General features: G+C 41.7%; 1 protein-coding gene across 1 annotated transcript in view; it reads right to left on the bottom strand.

Annotated features, from left to right (window-relative positions):
• Positions 1-1,605: 1,605 nt before the first annotated feature.
• MTHFSD (methenyltetrahydrofolate synthetase domain containing) overlaps positions 1,606-17,551 on the bottom strand; it is a 16,614-nt gene continuing 668 nt past the window's right edge. Inside the window, exons 2-8 of the mRNA XM_026092036.1 lie at positions 17,301-17,425; positions 15,759-15,872; positions 15,037-15,150; positions 12,840-12,930; positions 11,858-11,970; positions 11,516-11,641; positions 1,606-3,250 (exon numbers count right to left, since the gene is read on the bottom strand). Coding sequence (XP_025947821.1) covers positions 2,735-3,250; positions 11,516-11,641; positions 11,858-11,970; positions 12,840-12,930; positions 15,037-15,150; positions 15,759-15,872; positions 17,301-17,425 — 1,199 coding nt within the window. The 3' untranslated portion in view covers positions 1,606-2,734. The remainder of the gene's footprint in view (positions 3,251-11,515; positions 11,642-11,857; positions 11,971-12,839; positions 12,931-15,036; positions 15,151-15,758; positions 15,873-17,300; positions 17,426-17,551) is intronic.

The following is a 17,551-nucleotide window of genomic DNA, read 5'->3' as shown; positions in this document are numbered from 1 at the left end:
CTGAATCAAAAATGACTGGCTTAAGTTGGAAAGACAATATCATAGCATCAACATCATCTTTCCAGTCCATGCAAAATGCTAATGAACAGTCTGTTAACTTAAGCTTGTGGTAATTATTTTCTTTTTTTCTGAAGCACCTAACCATACTTACATACCTTTATCTAGTTAGTATCTTCCCAGCAGCTTGATTTGGACTGTTAATTACCTATTGGGAAAGTAACAAGATATTACTTATTACCATGAAATCTGGCCTTGCAACACATGAGATGAAAAAAAGTGACAGGCTGGAAGAGAAATGCAGAGATCAATCTACTTGGACACAGATCTAGCATCACTCATGTTATGGGTTGAACATGGAACCAAAACTGCAAAGGGAAAAAGCATCAAAGAGAAGCTAGATCTAGACATGTTTGTCCAAACAGAACTGGCCACCTACTGCATATGACATTGAGAGCAAAGTAAAGAGACATAACACTCATGGTGCATGATAACCTTATATTAGCAGAAGATAGAGAAGACCAGAATTAATTCCTCTGTTTCACTGCTTTTGGAGGTCAGCTGATCTTAAAGTGTGTGTTGTGGTTTCCGGCAATCAAAAAACAGACTTGCTACAGTACCAGGATTAACATGAAAAAAATTGCTAGAGTACTTTCAAACATGCATTAACATATAAATGCAAAGCACGTCTCACTTATAAATTTCTTTTGATTAGTTCTGCCTCAGTTAAAAACACAAAACCATTCTTCTCCCCGTGGTCAACAGTGGTTATTCTTATCTGTATTGAAACTTCAGGCAGTGAGAAAGGAAATAAGGCAGTGTAAGGAATTCCTGCAAATTTGACCAGAGTAGGCTGGTTCAATCTGTAATACAACAGGGGAAGTTTGAGATGATGAAAGTTTTCATTGGCAGAATAACTACTTTTTAACTGCTAAGGTCACCCTTGGGCATCTTCACCAAAGCAAGCAGTATTATAAGAGTCAAAGAGAATATGAGATGATCATGTTACTTTATTTGTAGTCATTTGGAGGGAGAAGGGATGGTGTCTGATGATTTTTTTGCTTTTCCTTTCCCCGCTTTTTAAGCTTATGATGTAACGAGTCCATTCAAGTGGTAACATAACCCAATTCTTACCCTTGACGTGCACAACTGCTGAAACAAGACAGAGGACTCTGCAGTGCTTATGTTTGAATTCAGACTAAGTGGTACTGAAAATAATTTTGAGCTGGAAGAAAAGAGAGCATTTGAGAACACAGCAGTACTTCTTGAGAAGCCTCTCCTTTGTTGACCTTACAAGAAGTTGAAGCAATGCTTTCCTTTAGCTGCTGTGCCCAGAGCACATGATAACGCTGAGAACATTTTATTTAATACTGTATGAAATGTCTGACCCTTGAGGCATAATAACGTGCTTAAAATATACTTAACAGTACCCTCTGACTAAAAAAAAAAAATGTTTCCAACTCATACTTTAAAAAAACCATTTAGATGCTTATTTTGACTTTGTGCCCAGCATCAATGGCAAAAGTGCTTCTGTTTAGAAAGGATGGTTCAGCCAAAATTCAACTTGTTTTTCAGGAATAGGGAACTGAAGAAAAAAATATAATAAAATCCGTACCAAATAAATCATTATTCTGCTTTATTCTGTAAGTGAATAATCATGTGTGTGCAAGTCTTACTGTCCAAGCTAGCACTTCCCCATAAAGAAAATTTTCCAGTGCTGCGCTCTCTAACGCTCACCACTCTCTGATGTTGTGGGTGCAGAAAGACCACATTGTTGGTCATAAAGGCACAACAAGAATAAGCTTTGCTACACTCTGCAGCAACTTTTCAAATAACTCAGTACCTGACTAGTTTTGACCATGGTCTGTCTGCTTTTCACCTCTGCTACAACTTTCACCTAGGCAATGGAGTTGCACCAAATTATAAAAGACAACGATCAGGAAAAGTATCTAGCTTATAATTCTATGTATCCATGAAAGAGGCACCTAAAGTGTTTTGGGGAAAGGTAGGAAATAAAATTGGTATTTGCTTTCATCTCCCAGACTGAAATAAGATGTACAAGGTTTAGAGGGGGTTGAATTAAGGTAAGAATTCTGAGAAGGGGCTACACTCTTCTATACCTGATGTTAATAGCTATTATCAGGACTCTATGGCTGAGCCATGTACAAACAATGTTTCAAAATGCTTCTTCAAGAGCACAAAAATGGGAATCTCCCTTCTTACTTTTATGTTAAAAAAAAAAGTTGAAAACTTCTAAAAGGCAAAACCCACTTCTTAGCAAACAAAACTGTAATCCTTGAAACATTTTCAGCTGCTGACTTTTAAACTCACAGGTACAAATTTGCATGTATACTCTGCAGGTGCCACTACATGTGGCTGCACACAGCTGCCAAATGGCACGTTTTTGATCCAGGCTTAACAAAGGAACACACAGAACAGCAAAGCAACCCAATGCCAATGGAAAACAAAAGCACAAAGTGTGGGTACTTTGTGGATATCTGTTTAGAGACATGCCCCCTGTGTCATCCATCTTTGTAAATACACTTTGAGTATACAACTGCAGGAATTAGGCAGGCAAGTCAGCTGTGATAGCTATGCCTCATTTGTTTGAGAGGTTGGTTTTGCATTTCGTTGTTCAGCCTGCAGAAATCAGAGGATGTACTAATATCCTTGAAAACTTAGGTTGGCTTCCCACGAAAAAATGAAAATACGCCTGTTTTTTTCCCTCTATTCATATTCATTTCTGACTATTGATTTCTGCTTGCCCTCTGTTTCTCTGATTCTTGGCCAGCTCAACTCGCAAAGTATTGCCCCCGAGGCTCAAGCCTTTCAAAGAGGATACAGCACTCTCCGCGGTTGCTTTATCCTTGTAATCGAGAAAAGCCCTGTGCTGTGCTCCTTGCCAATTCAGTCGTAAAGGAGTTGCATGGAATTCCCTTAAAGCATATTTCAGCTCGCTCACTCTTGTACTAGGAGGTATATTCCCCACATACACAGTAGTAAGCATGCCAGATCCCTCTAATCTGGGACTTAAAGAATCACTTTCAACATATTGTTGTCCTATTTGAGCCGAGCCCGTTGCAGCCTGCGGTCTCATATTTTCAGCCATTGCCTTCTCATTTAACGCTGTTGGTTTGTCGGCTTTTGCCGAGTCTGGATGTTCATCCTTCAGGGTAATGTCTTTGCCTGCCTGCTTCTCTCTGTATCGAAGACTCTTTAGGATGGGGATTTTTCCCAGCATCTCATAGCTGACCTAAAAAAAAAAAAAAATTGAGTTTTCTCTCCTTCCAGAAAGGGGAAAAGACCATCAGGACCACTTTGTACCATAAAAATAGGGGAACCTTATTATATTGTTGCCATTTGGTGTGCCAGAGCATTCAAAGTGTTACTAATTGCTGGCCTTACTCTGTTGCTCCCTAAACATACACTGTAGGACAATAAATAAACATTAGCTACTTTTTATGCAAACTGCACAATGTAGATGCAGCAGGAAAATCAAAACCAAACTTGGAGCCGTTGGATTTTGACATTTATTTATAGGGATGCGTTCAGATTTGCATTCTCATTGTTACCCATCAATATTTGCTTTGACTGAGGGTCTGAGCTCCTGCTCTGGCAAAACCTTACATGCATACAATTCACCAAACCATCAAGGCACTTTCTTTCTGCAGACCTCCTTGCTTTCTTTTCCCTCAAAACAGGATATCCCGTAGGCTGGGTCATACAATGGGGAGGGACCATGGTGCTAGTCTGCAGCTGGGGAGCGTGCCTTCTAGCAGGGCTCCTATGAGTGTGGGCCCAGCTGGAGGCAAGTTCTCTGGTTGTGGCACATCACCACAGCCTCCCTTCTTGCCATTTGACCTCATACACCACCCGCAGCTGCTCGTCAGAGCCCACATCAGTCTGCTGTGTAGGATCACAGAGCGCAAGAGTGCCCTGACACTATACTTCAAAACTGTGAACCCCCTACCCCTGCACCAGCCCCGGTTCCTAAGCAGCTTTTCTGGAAGGGCTCTTCCTCTCAACAGCTGAACCCTATCAATCTCAGGCATGAGATGCCCCAGGCTGCACTCAGTGACTGGCAGGAAACTCAACGGTTCCCTAGCTAAATGTGGTCTAACTCTTGGCTTGCAGACTGCAGTTGGAAGGAGGAATAATTCATACTTGGCTGCTGGACAAGCAGAACATCCATCAGCACAAGACCCAATTCTTAAATTTAGGGAGGAAAACAGAACACAGGGAAGAGATGCCCATGCTAGCAGAGACCAAGCTAGTAGCCCACACAGTGTGAGCAAGCCACTCTAACAGGGTGCTGCACCCAAACTGACAAGCCACAACTCTCAGCAGGCTGTACTGGACTGCACAAGCATATCCTGGCTAGAATATGCTTGCAGATCTCTCAGCTCAGATCTCTCTCTTCTCAGACCCCCTGAATTCCTCATTTTACAGTTACAGTCAGGGTGAGTTTGGATCCAGCTGCACCACATAGTGTCTAAAATGTAATGATCTTCAGGGAAAGGAGCCCATTTCTGAAAGTGACTGGAGTAAAATGGAAAAGAGGGTGCAGGGAATGTTAGACTGAGGTAAAAGGAAAGCCAGTCAAGAGAAGTTTCTTAAAGGTTCCCAGGACTCCTCTCCTGAGGAACAAACAGCTTTATTTCAGGCTGAAAGCAAATAAAAATATACATTTACATCAAGTCCAGCCTAGCTCCATCTTGTTAATGTAAGATCAAACAACAAATAGAGCTAACCAGCATGGGCAGGGTCTGCCACTATTCTGCCACACTGCAGATCCAGAGTCAACGTGTTTGGGATCAGACCCTTTAAACAAGCAAACTTTATGATTGAGAAGAATTTCTATACAAAACTGGCCTGATCTGGCAGCCAGTACAGAGAGGCAAGGACTTCCTCTGGGACTCTGGGAGCCTCAGCGTTCTGAAAGGTACATGCCATTTTCAGATTTTGAAGAGTTATTGCTCTATGGACTCTTGGACTGATTTGTTTTTCTCAGCCAAGAATTCGGACTGCTGCATTTGACAGCAAACTCCCCTTCCCTGGGTGATACAACATCAAACCAATGGCTGAGGCCATCTTACTTTGTTTTTACTGGCCAACAATTAGGAACATTTGTTGTCCTCTGTCAAATTTCTATGTGAAATGTAAGCTCTATGCTAATTAAACCAAACAGGAAAAACATTTTTCTATTCTCATGCAACTAATCACTCCTGTGTCCAAAACACAACCTTAACCTATTACCAAGTGTATGTACAGTTCCTTTCATCCTGAAATTAAACCTAAATCCTGACATACAGACTGGGTGTTTATTTAGAAAGATCAACGCTACCGAGGGCAAGCCCTCATCACTTTGTAGATTATAGGAATCAATAAGATAAGCGCTGGGACGCCAGTCAAACTCCAGTCCTTCAAGGACAAACTGAGGAGGTGAGGTAGGCAGGCCAGGGGCCAGCATGCTCTCTAACAGAGATTTCAAATGGCCAGGCTTCAACGTGGCCTTTCCTCTCACTGAAGTGACCAGCAGTTTCTGGCATTAAAATAAACAGAGCTCTTGGAGCTACTGTTCCAGGCTCCCTGCAAACTCAGGAAGATGCAGTTACAATAGTATACGTGTATCCATCAGGCCTGCGAACTAGTTTTCTATCAAAGCTGAAGTTGTGATCATTAAACAAGACCACAAGGTGAACTTATCATTACCTTAAATTCATCCCTGTGCAGAGATACTAGTAAATACAGTATCAGAGAAAGGCAGGCAATCGATCTGGCACTCAGATTTGTTTGTAATAGAAATTATTCTCTAAAAACAAACAAACAAAAAAAACTACTGTATGAGACAAGTTCTGACACTGTCAACAGGCATCTTTCTGACAGAAAAAGAGACAGATGATTTGCCTTAAGGGCTATTTTCACCGGGGTCTAGGATAATCTTTCAGCTGGGTCAAAGCTTTCAACCCCGTCTATGTTTTATCTTTTTCCCCTAACTTTTATGTCAAGAAAAGGCAGAAACAGTTTGGGATTTCAGAGTACCGATCCAACAAACCAACTCACCACCTTTTTTGGGGTGCGGGGGGTGGGAGACAAAAGGACAAAGGGGGCAGTGGGTGGCACAGGAGGGAAAAAAGTTTGCTCTGCTCAGTTGCAAAATACCAAACAAAAGAACTCTTCTGTGGTAGTACAATGTGTTGCTAATTACAATCATGCAAAAAGTTTCTTTTGTCTTGTGAGCTGTAGAGGATTGCAATGATTTATTTCCATGTGGAGAGAGTCCAAAGATATTCCTCCTCTCTTTCAAACAAGCTGCACGTTTCTTGGTCTTGTGCCTGCTGGTCACTCCTCCCTAGCCTTGCCTAGTGATTAAAGCTAAGCCAGGATCCAGGGGACTTGGGTTCTACCGCAAGTCTTGGTGATCCCATTAGGCAGACCTGGGCAACCCCAGTGGCTGAGGCTTCTCCCCTTGCTTGCCCCACCCTTATAAAGTTAGGGCCAAACCATTTATTGATGTTTCTAAACTTTGTATCGAGTGCCGTGACGTAGTTAGATGATTGGCTTTGGCAGTGAAGCCAGCTGAAGAAGTTTCCTATTATCTCTCAACCATCAGTTACCAGTCTAGTTCCATATTTCAGCCCTCTGGGGTTGGCCAGCACAAAAGTACTTGCGGATCTGCGCTATAAACTCAGTAACTGAAGTGATTCAGGTTAAAAATAACTCCACCAAAGGCAATTAATCATTTAACAATCCTGCCTACTCCCTGCCATAGCTGGGAGAGCCTTGGGGAAAGAGGACAGCAGGGTAGATGAATTCTTCTGGCACACAATTACCAAGCTATGGGAAAGGAGCTGAGAAGGGAAATGTGGCCCCTTTCTGACAGAAACCTGAAGAAAACAAAGTCTGGGTTGCTGACTGCCAATACAAATCTCCCAGCACTTAACCCTGAGCATCCACTCTTATGACACCTGATGTGGTCCCAAAACCATGTAGAGGCAGATGGACCTCTGCAGCATCTCTGCTGGAACATCAAGAGCTCTCTTCAACCTCTGTTATTCCAGAACAGTGAACATAGCCACTTTCAATATTTTTCTGGGGAAAATGAAAGATGTGTTTGTCCTCTGACAGAATGAGTAATGCTGACCCCTGATACAGTGCAGGCCAAGGCAAACACCACTTTGATTTCCCTGGCAGCAAAGGCGGCGCAGTTTTGATGCACGGCAGATGCGGGAAGGACAGCTATAGAATGGAGAGCATGCTAGATCTGCTATTAAATTCTGCTTCACAAAGCTATTGATCTGCATGCCCAAATGAATATAGGGAAATGTGGTTCAGGATGGACACAGACACTGCTGCCCTGCAGAGGGTTGAGAATGAAACCTAACAATCTCTAGCAGAGTAGATCCAGCAGCCCTTTCAAGTCCTGAGGCTAGTAAGCTGAAAGAGTTTGAATGATCCATCCTTGCCCACCCTGGAGGATGTCTGACCCTATGCTCCTTAAAAGGCCTCCAGAACAGAGCCCACTTCTTGTGCTGTCTCCTTAATCAGCGGCTTGTTTCAATGAGCACCGAGTTCACAGGGGTTTAAAGTGGTGGCACAGACAAAGCCAAGATAGCTAGGACGGGCCAGTGCAGTCACACATTTTATCATTCATTTGCACAAAATGTCCAAATATGTGCACGCAATCCAAGGGCATATTTCTGGGAGTTGGCAGCCCATGAAGTCTGCTGGTGTCCCTCAGGAGAAAGCAACTTATGCAACCCACATTTGGAATCCATCAGCAAAAACTGCCTCCATGGGCTCTGCAGCAAGGGTCAGATTTGCAAAGGTGTTGAGATGTTTAACCATGCACGGAAGCACTCTCTGCTCATGCCATCCCTCCAAGAAAAGCCTCGGCTAAACTGACAGTAATTTTCTTCTCACAGCCAAGCTGCGTCCTTACTAGAGGTTTTGCCAGCTTGGGTGTGTGAATTTTCTGAGCCCTGAAACATTATTTTATTTTTCAAATATTCTAGCACAAACCTGGATCAAAAGCTGCTGGTTGTCAGATATTGTCTCTGCCATCAGGTACTAAACTCTTTCAGCATTACACCCAGGGATTCCCTCTTGGTTTGTTTCATTTTGGGAAAAAAAATCTTCTCCTGCTTCTATTAAATTCTCAGCAAAAGAATGAGTCAAAAAAAAGAAAAGATGCTAGATGCTAGTTATTTTTCCACTAGCTACTCTCATTTCCCTCTTCATGACCCCAAATATTTTAATTGGTCTGTATAGTTTCAATTTAAAATAAGCACAGCAGAAAATAACTTCATAATTGTGACAAACATAATAGACAGTGTCACAGATAAAGATCACAGCTACCCATACAAAATACTAAATGAGAAAGTAAGTCGCTTCATGAATTTAGAGTTCCCAGAAACAATGGGTTAGATTTTCAGGAGAGACGAAGCCAAATAATTCTCCGTTGGCATCCAGATAAATTAGCCAAGTTTTCCAGTGTGCTCAGTTCTTAGCTATTACTGTCCTCCAAGAGCACTTACTGATTTTTGAAACTCTGAACCGACATGCAGAAAACTTCTCCCCTCACGCATTCCAGTATTACCTTCATATTTAGAAATGTTTCTAGAGCATCTAGCACTGACTTTGATAATGCTTCTTTGACATCAGTAATATTGTATTTCTGATAAAATAGCCATATTACTCGGAAGTCAGCTTTTCTTGGAAGCAGCTTTTCTGTGATAAAAATCACAGCATGCAATTCACATCTTCCTGTTTGGAAAAAAACATACTACCTTGACAGCAAGAAATAACTCAGCTGGAAATTCTGCACAGAGGGACCTGAAAGGAAGCAACTGAGGGCAAATCATACTAGTTACCCCATGAGCTGTAAGTCAGTTACTGTCAGAGTAACATCTATTTACACTTATCTCCTTATCCGATTCACTGCTTCCTTCCTACATAAGGAACAAAAATACTCCAAGAAAATACAGTGCCTCTTTGAGCCCAGAAATTTATCCTGAAGATGTACATTTTGTTTCCTGCATAAGTATTTTTTGACCTCTTGTGAGCTGAAAACAGAACGCATGTACAGATGGCTATTTCTCCTAACAGTTTCATAGAAAGCACATCCCTTAGAACAACGCTTAGCAGTAATCCCATGTTTGCAAACTTCTTTAATTTAAGCCCTTAAACCATTGTCTTACTTGATCCAGTCATGTTCCTCATGGATGAACTTCTCTGCAATGTATTTTACACATCACACATCTTAACAATACAGTTAAGCTACTTTCTGTTGACAAAACACCCTATTCAGAAGTGGGATATTTATTTACTCTCTGCCTCTCGGTTCATTTAATTTTGCTCAGAGGAACAAGAATGCAATAGCAAAGTCAGGATTCGGAAGGAAAAAAGGATGTAGAAACAGGCATGAAAAGCCTATAGACAAACACTTAAATCGCAAGAATCAAATCCTGCATTTTTAACACCTTGACTGCTAACTAGACCTCCCACCTTCAAGACGCTCTGTGCAGCGGTTGATCACAATTACTTCCACAACCACAAACAAAACATATACAAGTTGCTCAGTTCCCTGTGAAAGAATAATGCAAGTTCTTTCTTCTTCATATATACAAGGTACTTGGTTCTTGTTCCAAAACAATGGAAATGTAATGATTATCCCTGCTTTGAGCAGTAGTTCTCCAATGTTCCTACCTAATCGCTCGAGCCCTGGAGAACAGCCAAAAGCTGGATCCTCTAATTTTCAGATGTTTATTTAAATGTTTGAATGTTGATTTAAGGCTCAATCATGTAACATGCTCTGGTCTTGCTGAGAGCTGTAGGAAATTCAGTGAGAGTTGTATTTTTCAGACAATGCCCACAAATGTAGAGATCACTATAGAAAAAAAGCTTCATTATGACATGCAAACTTAAAAATCAGTGTGTCTCAAGCTTTAGATATGACTAAACTAAACATCTCCTCAAGCTTTAAATACAAGCACAAAGGAGTTGTGACAAATACTTCACAAGCTTATGAAGCATCATAACATTGATCTTGAATTTTTCTCTGAGAAGCAAGGAAATGCAAAGATAACAGTGAATGTAATACACTGCTTGGGGACTGACTGACTTTTCAAGAGTGGCACAAGCTACACAAAGATTAAAGGACCCTGCAAGAGACTGTGTGTTCCTCAGACCTTTGAAAAATGTAACTAGTAAAAGGAAGCAGAAGGGGAAAAAAAGTGTTAGCAAGGCCACTCACTGAGACTGAATTCTGACACTAAGAAAGACAGAGTGTGATCAAAAGTATGTTGGCAAGATGCATGGGGCAAAAGGGGTAAGCATTCAAAACAATTACTTTCAATAATATTCTAAAAAAAAAAAAAAAAGATTCAAGAATAATTCAATGGAAAAAATTCACTAGTACAGACAGAGATTTTATTTTTATATTTTTAACCTCAAATCCTCAACCACAGTCAGGGTAACATACTCTCCCACCATCGGAATAAAAATAGTACTGGCTAGAATTGTTTGTTGTAGATACGTTACCTTAACAAATTTAACTCTTTTTACTGTTTGTTAAGCACTTGCCAACCAACTCCTGATTTCCCTAGAAGTATGCACTAATATTTCCCTAGTGGTTTCTGCAAGACAACGGTAAACCATTCCTCATTTTAGTGTTCATACTGTTACCCACTCATGTTGGATTTCATCTGCTCCTTAACTGGATGATTTTTAGGAATGAAAATCTAATGACAAAGAAAAAGTTTTCCCAGCGTGAATTTCCAGTAAAAGCATTTACTAAATGCCTTTGTGCAGCCATTTGTTAAACTGCTTAGATTTCTGACAAGCTTTGAAAAAAACCCCCATAAAACAGTGATTAAATGATTAAAATGAAATGATTAGTAAAAGTACCAAGTCACTATGCCTCCACCTGAAAAAGAGCTCCAGTTACAAATAATGCATCATTTGAAAGTCAATCCCATATATTCACTCTGTATGCAGCAAGGTACCAGCCACCAGGTCATGCTTTTCTTACAGAAATGGAGCAGCACATATTCCTCCATTCCACACTGTCTAATACCATAAAGTTGTCTCTACGGCACTGTCTCCAAAAAATGAAAAGAAATAATTCTAATCAGCATTCAGGAACAAGACACATAAGGTGAGGCAGCTGCTCAGCTTCCATAGACTTTTATACCGCAAATGACTACAAGAAACTACATCTGTCTTAAAAATCCATGGATGATTTTTCTGTTACTCTCACCCTATAATCCATTTGATACAGCAACCTCAGCTTCAAAAAACCCATACTTTTCCTCTTCACTATTACCAGTTACAAACAGCTGAATATAAAATATTGCTTCTCAGTTTCACCTGCTAAACATATTTGTTCCTTTGTCAAGTATTTCTAATAGTAGAAAAATAATTTTATTTGCAATTTTCCCTAGGGAATTATTGAAGAAAAACTGGGGACTTAACAGAACTTTGGTACCAATAAGTCACTTTTAGCAGAGTAACTTGCCTTATGCCATATTATTCCCTGTGGTTTCAATCGTTTGCAGTTAGTCTTGATAGTTCTTGTTGGAGTGAGTATATAATCCACTGTTAAATCATGATCATCAAGAAGCTCTTCTGCTATGTCAACAACCTACAAGGCACAAGAAATATGGTAAGCAGTTAAAAACAAATTCACTAAAATTGTGCATCCTTCCTGATGCCTTGCAATGTATCAAAATCTCTCATTGATAGTGGAAACAAAGTAAAGATGCTATGCCAAAACCAACCAAGTTTCTTCTCCAGATGGACCGCTGAGTAGCACACAACTGACTCTTTAAAACACTTGAGAGTGAATATTTTAACTTACCTGGCAGTCATGCACAATAGTAACTACAGGTGTATCCTTCTGGACTGCACCCATTGACACCATCATTGCATACTCCATGTCTGCATAACCTTCCCCTTTTCCAATTCTCCAGCCTGAAACAAAAGTGAACAGTGATAGTAAACACAGAACAGCAGAGTGGAAAGGATGGTTCCCGTCAAAAGCACACGACTAAATTAAACAGTCTGCAACAGACAAACCAAGCATGGAGTTGTAACTTGGGAGAATTTCAGATCAGCTTCTCTTCACTGAATGCAGCTTTCCTTAGAATTAGCACTGAGATTAAAAGAGAACATCAGTTTCAGTGAACACCTGAAGGATCCCAGGAGTCTGCAACTCAGGACAAATTTGTGAGGAAAACAAAATCTGATCCAGTTTGGTTAAAATGGAAGCCTATTTACCAGCCTTAATTAGGACCATCTACTCATGTCAAACATACATTAATTTTATGTGGGCAAAAGGGAGTCTGGGTCACAGACAAAAAGGATTTTATTTCTAGGCAATGGGTAAAGTTGATAAAAAAAATATTCTACCACCAGCTGGTCTACAAAATACTAGAAAATGCAAACTTTTTCCCCAAATAGGTACTGAATCAGCAGCTGCAACACCCATCCTTTCACACTTCCCTTCTCTAACAGAGGAGATCCTCTGAACAAGGAGCCCTCCTTACTCACACCGTGTTTGCCTGAAAAGTTATACTGAAGGCCAGAACACTGGCCTGCAGGCTCTAAACCACGCTGCTGTCTGCCCACCACGTCTTGGTGGCATTGCTGTGAAGCAGGCACTGATTCTTCCTGGCTGGATTGAGATCAGTAACTTGTCACACAGAAGAGACTGAACTCAAGACAACAATCCAGTTCCAAAGAGATATTCAGGCCTGCCAAAAGGAACATGTAACCTACTCGAATTTATGAATCACAACTTAGCACCCTCCTTCCGAAAAGCTTACGAGACTTTATCGTACCTTTTTCAGAGACAGCCACTGATCCTACCACCACCAAGTCCACTCGTGCTTTCCCATCAAGACCTATAGGCACACTGTATTCTTTTACACCCTGCAATAAAAACATAATTTTAGGATTGCAGAGTGCTGAATCTTCCAACCAGTGAGGCAGAAATCAAGAATATTCTGATAAATCCAAGTAGCTCCCCAAGTTTCAAGGTGTTTCTTTCATGTGTAGTCAAATTATACATTTCTGAAAAGTTATCCTCTAGGGAATCCCAGAATACATTTTCTACTAGTTATGAAAATTTTGGCACAATTCAGAGCATGCTATGGGAGGTGGGCATTTTTGTGAGCAAAGTTATTTATTTAAGGCTGTAAGCTCAGATTTCGAAACCCTACATTGGGCATCTATTTTTGAAAATGACGGCAAGCAAAACTTTTTACCCCAATACTGCTACCAATTGGGCGATAGTCATAATAGGTAGATTCCTCTCCCTGAGGAACTCGAGAGTGCTGCAAATTCTTAAATTAATTCTGACATACAAATCACGAAGCTCAGTTTAGACCCAGACAACTATAGCATAAAGATGTTAAGCTGCTTGTCTGAAGTTACACAAGTACACAAAATGCTTTGCTGAAGCACAACCAGGAACACAATCTGAATCGCTGTTTCATGTTGTATCCACTGCACTATCAGTTTCTCCACACGTGTATCATTAAACACATCTTCCAACGCTGCCTACATGTTGCCCAAAAATTTGAGGAGTGACCATCATTCAGGACGTGCCACTGTCAAGCTAAGCTATCTTTGCCAAAACTGCCTAAGACACTAATGAATAGAAAAACACCATGTGCCTGACAAGTGGAAAGAAAAACCTTACCCAACCCCACCTTCCTTCCCCACCCACCCCCTTTTCTTACTTTCAGATTCCTCTTTAAAGAATACTTTCTACACAAATTCTGTACAAAAGTACAGAAATTAAACTGTTTCACTTCAGCTTCCAAACTTCAAGGTTTTAGAACTTTAAAAAAAAAAATCTTGAGATTTATTTTATGACTCTTAATACAGGTGTACAGGTGACGTAAATCATCCTCACACCAACTCAACCTTGTCCTAAACTAATCTTCACAATAAAAAGCCAAATATTTTCAGTTTAGAGCACAAAAACAAAGAGATTAATAACTTGTGGCTGACTCACTTTATCAGTAATAATACTCACTACCCACTTCACAGCAACGCGGTAAGAATTGTTTGCACAACGCTCTGTAAATACAAACTGCTAATAGCATTTATTCATTAGTATGCCTGCCTGGGGGGGAACAGACACATGGTGGCGAGATCACAGAGGAGATATGAGGCCTGAAGCAGGTCAAAAGAAAGGTCTCTTTCAAAAGTGCTCTTCCACCCTGAAAAGCTTAATTAGTTAATGACCTTAATAGAACTTCTAACAAAGAAACTCACTAACAATTACCATCCATTTACAATCCGCAGCTGAATACAGGATTACTGTAGGAACTTTACTGCTTTTACCTGGAGATAAAGTAAAGAATAAAACCTATATAGCTGGCCTATTCATTTTGTACAAGTTATATTCTTACATCAAATACAAGATGCACATAAAATAATGCAGAATTCTTTGCCAAATGAGTTTAGCGGTACAGTATGACATTTTAACACCAGAGGGCAGCAACATACCACATTTCAAAAGAAAACTGTTAGGTGCATAAGCAGCATTGTTGCACCTTAATTGAAGCACATGACAGAATTCATGTTTCTTTAGACTTAGGATTCTAAAAGAACTGATCTTTCCTATATAGTACATCTACTATTTTATCCATCAGATTAGGCAAAAACTATACATGCTAAAATATTTTTCCTTCTAGAATTCACCAGCTCAAAACTGCAGAAGAAAATAGAAGTAGTATTTACTAGAAGCTTAAAGATTTAGGTCATCTATGAAAGTTGCTCATAATGTTCCCCCAAACATTCACTAAATATAGATGCCATCGTACTAGTAAATAAAATAATGGCGAAAAAAATAAATTGTGTGACAATTTAAGTAATAAAAAAAAAATTATTCGTGGTGGATGCATACACAAAATGGGAATAACATACTAGTAGAATAATACTTCATATTTCAACTTCTGCTTAGACTGCCCTAATTCAACACTCTTTCACATATTAATTCAGACCTCCCCCATTTTTTATTCCTACTTGAGATGTAGCACATATCCGTAGAATCTCCTTAGTTGCACCTGAAGGTGGAACAATCTTATTAAACAGCCCAGTTCTCAAACGTGGTGTTGGAACCAACAGTGTCTTCCTTGCCTGTGTAACAAAATAAGTTATCACATTACAAAGAGTGGACTCATCTTACACTAAATATACCTGGAAAAAAAGAGTGTATTGTCCCATAGGTCTCCATGTGGTCAACCAGCTTATCTGCTATAGAGTAGTTAACGCTGTTTGTATAGTGCTTGTAGATGAATTCTCTCAGTACAGTAAAACTTTATTTTATTTTATTTTTATTTTTTTAAGGAAACAGATGACAAGACATACCTATCAGTCCAAAGAGTATGATACACAAACAAGTTACTCATAATAACAAGCTAGTGAACGCTCATTGCTCTGAGTTAAGTCTGTCACACATTCATTCAGTGATAAATGTAAGACAGTATGAAGCAAGGCTACCATATATATTTCTGGGAACAAGAACACAGTGAACCAGCTGTTGCTCCACATAAACATATTCATTCACAAAAACCCTAAACACACCTTTGCCACTTGCCAAAAAGGCAAAGACATCCTTACGTAAGCAGCCACACGAGGCTTAGCACTAGTAAAACTCCCATAGGAGAGATGCCAGGTGTTGAGCAAAAGATGCTGTGATCTGCACTATTGCTCTACTCCTCCTCGGGTGCAAAGGTGCTCATTACCTGCAGCGCGGCTAGCCGAACACCTTCTAGAGGTTTGTCAGGATCCACTTTAATCTCATTTGCTCTGCTGAACACATCGAGCTCTTTAATAGAGCAACAAGCCTGGTGAGACCCCTGCGTGAAGAAAGGAATTAAGAGATACAAGAGAATACATTCACTTACTTCCAGGGTTAGAAAGCGAGCATTCTTCTGGGGAGCATCAGGGTTTATTTTTACTGTATTGGCAGCTTTGAATTCCTGTAAACCCAGAAGCCTTGTTGCAGCATGGGAGGCACCCTGTTTTCATAAGATATCAGCACATCAGCAAGGAGTTTAAACCAGAGACGGGAAATTTTGACTCTCACATCAAGTAGAGAGGCTGATTTCTTCAGATGTTAAGTGTGAGGGACATATTGCTCATTCTGTGATATTTTCTATGGTAAACTCTCACCTACCACTAACTGCTACTGGGCTTGACTAATATCTTGCAGGCCTCAGAAAAAGGGGGGCCAAGTACATTCACACTGCCTAACTTCTGCCTCACCTGTACCTAACTCAAAGCTGGAGGCCAGTTTCTCTTTTTGATCAATGAATACAGATAGATTCCTCTAAACACAAGTCACAGCCAGAGACACTTTCAGATGAGCCACTTTCTGGACAAGGCTCTCTCTTTCTAGAGACAAAACAGATCTCAGAAGATTCACTTCTTAACCAAGTAAGATGAAAAACCTTAGAAGAGCACATATTCCCCCCACTTAGCACTTTCAACTCTGATATCCTTTTGCTTCAGGGGGGAAGATAACGTCTCAGGCTCCCTCCATGTCAGCACTTCTTCTGCCTCAAGGCCACTGCTCTCCCCAAGATAGTAAGGCAGCACTTCTGCCAGTCCCTTGGGCAAAAGCAGAGCCAATCTCCCAAAGCTGCTCACAGGCTAAAACACACAACACGCATCCCCACAGCGCTATTAAGGTCATCGTTTCTTCAACATATGGCAGATACAGGGCTGCACACCTTGAGCCTGGATCAAAACAGGCAGACAGTAAAGCCCTGGCCCGAGTAACTGAGTATTTGGAAGCCTTCCTATTTCTTCCTCCCACTCATCAGCTAAGAGCATAAGGCAGCTGGAGCAGGAGGATGTGCTCCCTCAGCGCTGCCCAGCAATAACTTTGCCACCAGTCACAACTGAGCTGCACATTATAGCTCCTAGGCCAGGTGCTGGAACACGGGGGACCTCATTCTCCCTCCCCACGGACCTGCTGAAGGCCTTGGATGGGCAGATTTAATTCCAAACGCCTCGGTTTCCCCATCCCTAAATATATTTACTTTCTTCACAAGGTGTTTTGCTATCTACTGACGGAAACGCAGCGTGTGCCCGCCGCGTCGCGCCTGGTGCAGGTACCTGCGGGGCCTCCCTCGCTGGGAAGGGGTCTCCCTGCTGCTGGCGTGGGGAGGGGGGGGGTGTTTGCCGGCTCTCTGCCACCCCCCGCCGCCCCTCCCTCACCGCCCGGGCCGCGGTGCCACCGCGGGCGGTGACAGGCCGGACGCGGCCGCAGGTCGCCGTACCTCGAAGTTGGGGATGCGGCGGTGCACGGGCCGCGGGAAGGCGGCCAGGCCGCTGGCCTCCAGGTAGTCCCACACCTGCTCCCGGACGTCCCACTTGGAGGCACCTGCGGGCGGGCGGACGAGAGCTCAGGGCGCCGGAGGGGGGAGCGCCGCCACCGCCGCCACAGGCCGCCGGGCGGCCCCGCCCCTCTCAGCCCAACGGTCGCGCCCCCAACGGTCGCGCCCCCAACGGTCGCGCCCCCAACGGTCGC

This window comes from Apteryx rowi, unplaced genomic scaffold (assembly GCF_003343035.1).
Source record: "Apteryx rowi isolate R43461 unplaced genomic scaffold, aptRow1 scaffold_94, whole genome shotgun sequence".
Classification (NCBI taxonomy): Eukaryota; Metazoa; Chordata; class Aves; order Apterygiformes; family Apterygidae; genus Apteryx; species Apteryx rowi.
This window is presented reverse-complemented; position numbering and strand designations above follow the sequence as displayed.